This window comes from Dendroctonus ponderosae, unplaced genomic scaffold, assembly GCF_020466585.1.
Source record: "Dendroctonus ponderosae isolate FM_Combo_2020 unplaced genomic scaffold, Dpon_F_20191213v2 Dpon_F_20191213_10, whole genome shotgun sequence".
NCBI classification, from domain to species: domain Eukaryota; kingdom Metazoa; phylum Arthropoda; class Insecta; order Coleoptera; family Curculionidae; genus Dendroctonus; species Dendroctonus ponderosae.
The window spans coordinates 6,047,712-6,050,917 of record NW_026017111.1 but is presented as its reverse complement, the minus strand read 5'-3'; the positions used below and the strand labels follow the sequence as shown (position 1 = coordinate 6,050,917).

Below are 3,206 nucleotides of genomic sequence, written 5' to 3'. Positions count from 1 at the left end.
ATAGGTTCCGTCATTCAACGATTCCTGTTGAATTTACCGTTTATCCTTGTCTATCTTATTGCCACTCTCTATTTATCCATGGTTACCGGAGTTTTAAATAATTACTAAGCAACAGGTATGTTAATTAGGGAGATTATCTTGAAAAACATTGTTGCCGTTTTTCTAATATAGTTTTTTGCAAATTTCTCAGTTTTTAATAACAATTAATTTTTTTACTAATTTTTCTGCACTCCTCAAACACCGCCAGACAACCCCTCCACAAGAACGAGGCCAATTTTGAATCACCCTGTTTACCGGAATGGGTGGTGGAAGATTACGGCTTCGAAATTATTTTTATGCGATATTGGCATCAATAGTGGCCATTCATTAAAATTATTTGCGTTACACAGAGTGTTTTTTTATGAAACTCCATGTTTTTTTATAAAATAAAAGTTACCTGCACCGCAGTCAGCACTTCTTTCCACATCTGGCCAGTATCGGCGCTCTCGCTGACCAAATGCCTGTACGCAGGCGGTGATGGAGGCTCCAAACCGGAGGCAGCCAACAGCTTCAGTTGCAGCGACATTTTTTCCTCCAATAGCAGCGCCTGTTCTATGTCGTTTTGCCTCAATAAAGCTGTAAAAATCAGTAAATTAGCTGCAACTTGAAACCGAAGAGCGAAATTGGCATGCTAAAGTGCTTAGTTGAAGCAGAATTGTCGGGGTCTGAATTACACGAAAAATTGGATGGGAATCTACTAACTATGTAAAGGCTAAAATCGCAATTTCTCACATGCAAATGAGCTTCATTTCGTGTTTTTTTTAATGGCACCATCGAAGTGAAATATCATTGGTTTTAGCATACACTACCAAATAATATTCACATTGGTTATTCACAAATTCAAACTCAAAGAGTCGTCTCACTCACCCTCAAAGAAAAGCGGTTTGTGCGGAAAATCGACTACTAACTTCTGTTTCACTAACCTAGAATAACACATGCAAAACCACTTTTGAATTCAACGGATAAACGCAAAAGCGCCAACTATATTTTTTGTGAAATGTTTTCAATCAAAGATACGTGCAAGCAGATACCTTTAGGTCAGATTATTATTACCTTCGATGTCCGCGTCTGCTTCTGTTCAGCACACAGACCAAGACAAATATATATACTCTGACTAGGTCAACGTTTTACATGCGAAAGGTTTATATACATGATATACATTGGTTTAGATTGATTTAATATCGTTTTCCACGTTTTTTTATTCATTCAGTCATCGATACTGAAACGTTTAAGTTGGATATATAAACTCTGCTCGTTCCGTTCATAGTTCGTGCAGTTGCCGTTGCTGTTGTTCGCGTTTTCATGATTTATATTGTGCAGTTCGCCGTTCCCGACGATTAGTCAGATTGACAGATTTTATGCTCATGTGGTTTAATGTTGGTTATGTTGTCTGTTGTGTTGATCCAATAATGCACACACTAATCCAACTTTTTTAAATCGTTTTAATATCAAAATGTCGATATTGTCTTCATCCAGACGCAAGCTACTTGCTTTTACGTTCATTTTAGCTACATATTTGCTATTGAAGGAAAAGTGTCTTTAGCAACATGCTTGAATTTCTGTTTCACCATCATACCAGATGTATTTAGCACGGTCGCAAATCAAGGACACCCATTTTTACAGTTTCTGTGCCCTAAATTATACAAACTCCCATAATACGCTCTATTAACAAGCTGCTAAAGTCTGGATCCTCAACGAAAATAACTTGTTCTGCCATCTGGACAGAAACATAAACAAAACACGGCCTCGTTTTGACAAATGTCACTCATTCACTATCGTGATTTGAACTCTTTCTCTCATTGGTTAAATCGCCAACTGCACGAACGACGTCGCCGGCGAAATAAAATTAGGTTAATTTCCAACGGCATGGAAACGACGAACCTCAAGCAACGCCGGGTTTATAAACTGATACGCGCGTATGTTTATTTCTCGAACGGCGACAACTGGGAACTTGAACATGTTTTTTACTTCTTTAATATATTTGCATATGTATAAAAATTGCGCATACCAAATATCAGCCCTCGAATCGCAATATTTCATTTGCAATAAACAATTAAATTTGTGACCGCAGGCTATTCATTTAAAACGACACTAAACGCGCAGGAATTGTCGTGACGTCATAGCGCTAGTTCGTTCGATCGAAAGGCAACACGGGAATACGGCTTGTCGTTGAATTGTCTGGGTGTTTGACTGTTCAGAATTTCTGCTGTGCTTTATTAATAATGGAAACAACACAAAAACAATATTACAACTGCTGTATAGTGCCACTGTGTCCTAGTACAACTTTTAAAACGCCAGATAAGCTATTTATTCGTATACCACGAGATAAAAGCCGGCGTTTAAAATGGCTAAAGGCATGCAGAAGAGCTCACAAGGATATTTCTGAGAAGACTACTGCCCATGTATGTGAAGATCATTTTAATGTAAGTATATAAAACATATTTGATTTTGTTTATTGTATAACGGATAGATATTTTGAATTTGTATTTTGTTTGTTTCCTGGCTGCATTATAGTAATGCCAAATCACTTTTAATGATGTATTTTAGATTTTACCAGCATGAAAACAATACGTTCAAGAAACAATTTTTTTGTTGAATCACTTACATTTTGCTCAATAGGTACTGTTTGAATTTTGAAAGTTAGAGCCATTAACACCCCAACCGAACATTTTATCGATTTATATAAGTAAAACTATTGACTATTTTGTCTATAGAACTACCTGTTAGCTTTAACACCGTGAACTTCAGCAAGAGTAAGACTTTCGGTGTTTTTAATGTAAGATGTCACCATAAACATATCCACTAGTGGTAAAATGTCAGATTGTCCTCTTACAAAACCTGCGTCTGTCATTTTCAAAGATTTTCTTTTTTTCATAATACACTATAGAAGCGTTTTAACGACAAAATCAAGACTGATGTTACATGTTTACATGCTCCGCATTGCAGCCGCCACGACCGACTAGCTACTTGACGTCACAGCTGGTCCCAGTTTTAATAGTATTAAGTTACGTTTGCGAGTAATATTTTTCAAACTTAATTCTTGTGCAAGAGTTTATACATCCAGCTTTAAGAAAAAGACTGCAACAAGCAACTTTTGACGCTCGATTAATTTAAAAGGAAATTAGCCTCAACTGCTGGCTGGCAGCAATGAAACAAAAATATGGTCC

The 3,206-nt window shown here is 36.8% G+C and overlaps 1 protein-coding gene across 1 annotated transcript in view; it reads right to left on the bottom strand.

Annotated features, from left to right (window-relative positions):
• LOC125502736 (rho guanine nucleotide exchange factor 18-like) overlaps positions 1-1,110 on the bottom strand; it is an 8,744-nt gene extending 7,634 nt beyond the window's left edge. Inside the window, exons 1-2 of the mRNA XM_048661906.1 lie at positions 1,093-1,110; positions 437-615 (exon numbers count right to left, since the gene is read on the bottom strand). Coding sequence (XP_048517863.1) covers positions 437-565 — 129 coding nt within the window. The 5' untranslated portion in view covers positions 566-615; positions 1,093-1,110. The remainder of the gene's footprint in view (positions 1-436; positions 616-1,092) is intronic.
• Positions 1,111-3,206: the final 2,096 nt, after the last annotated feature.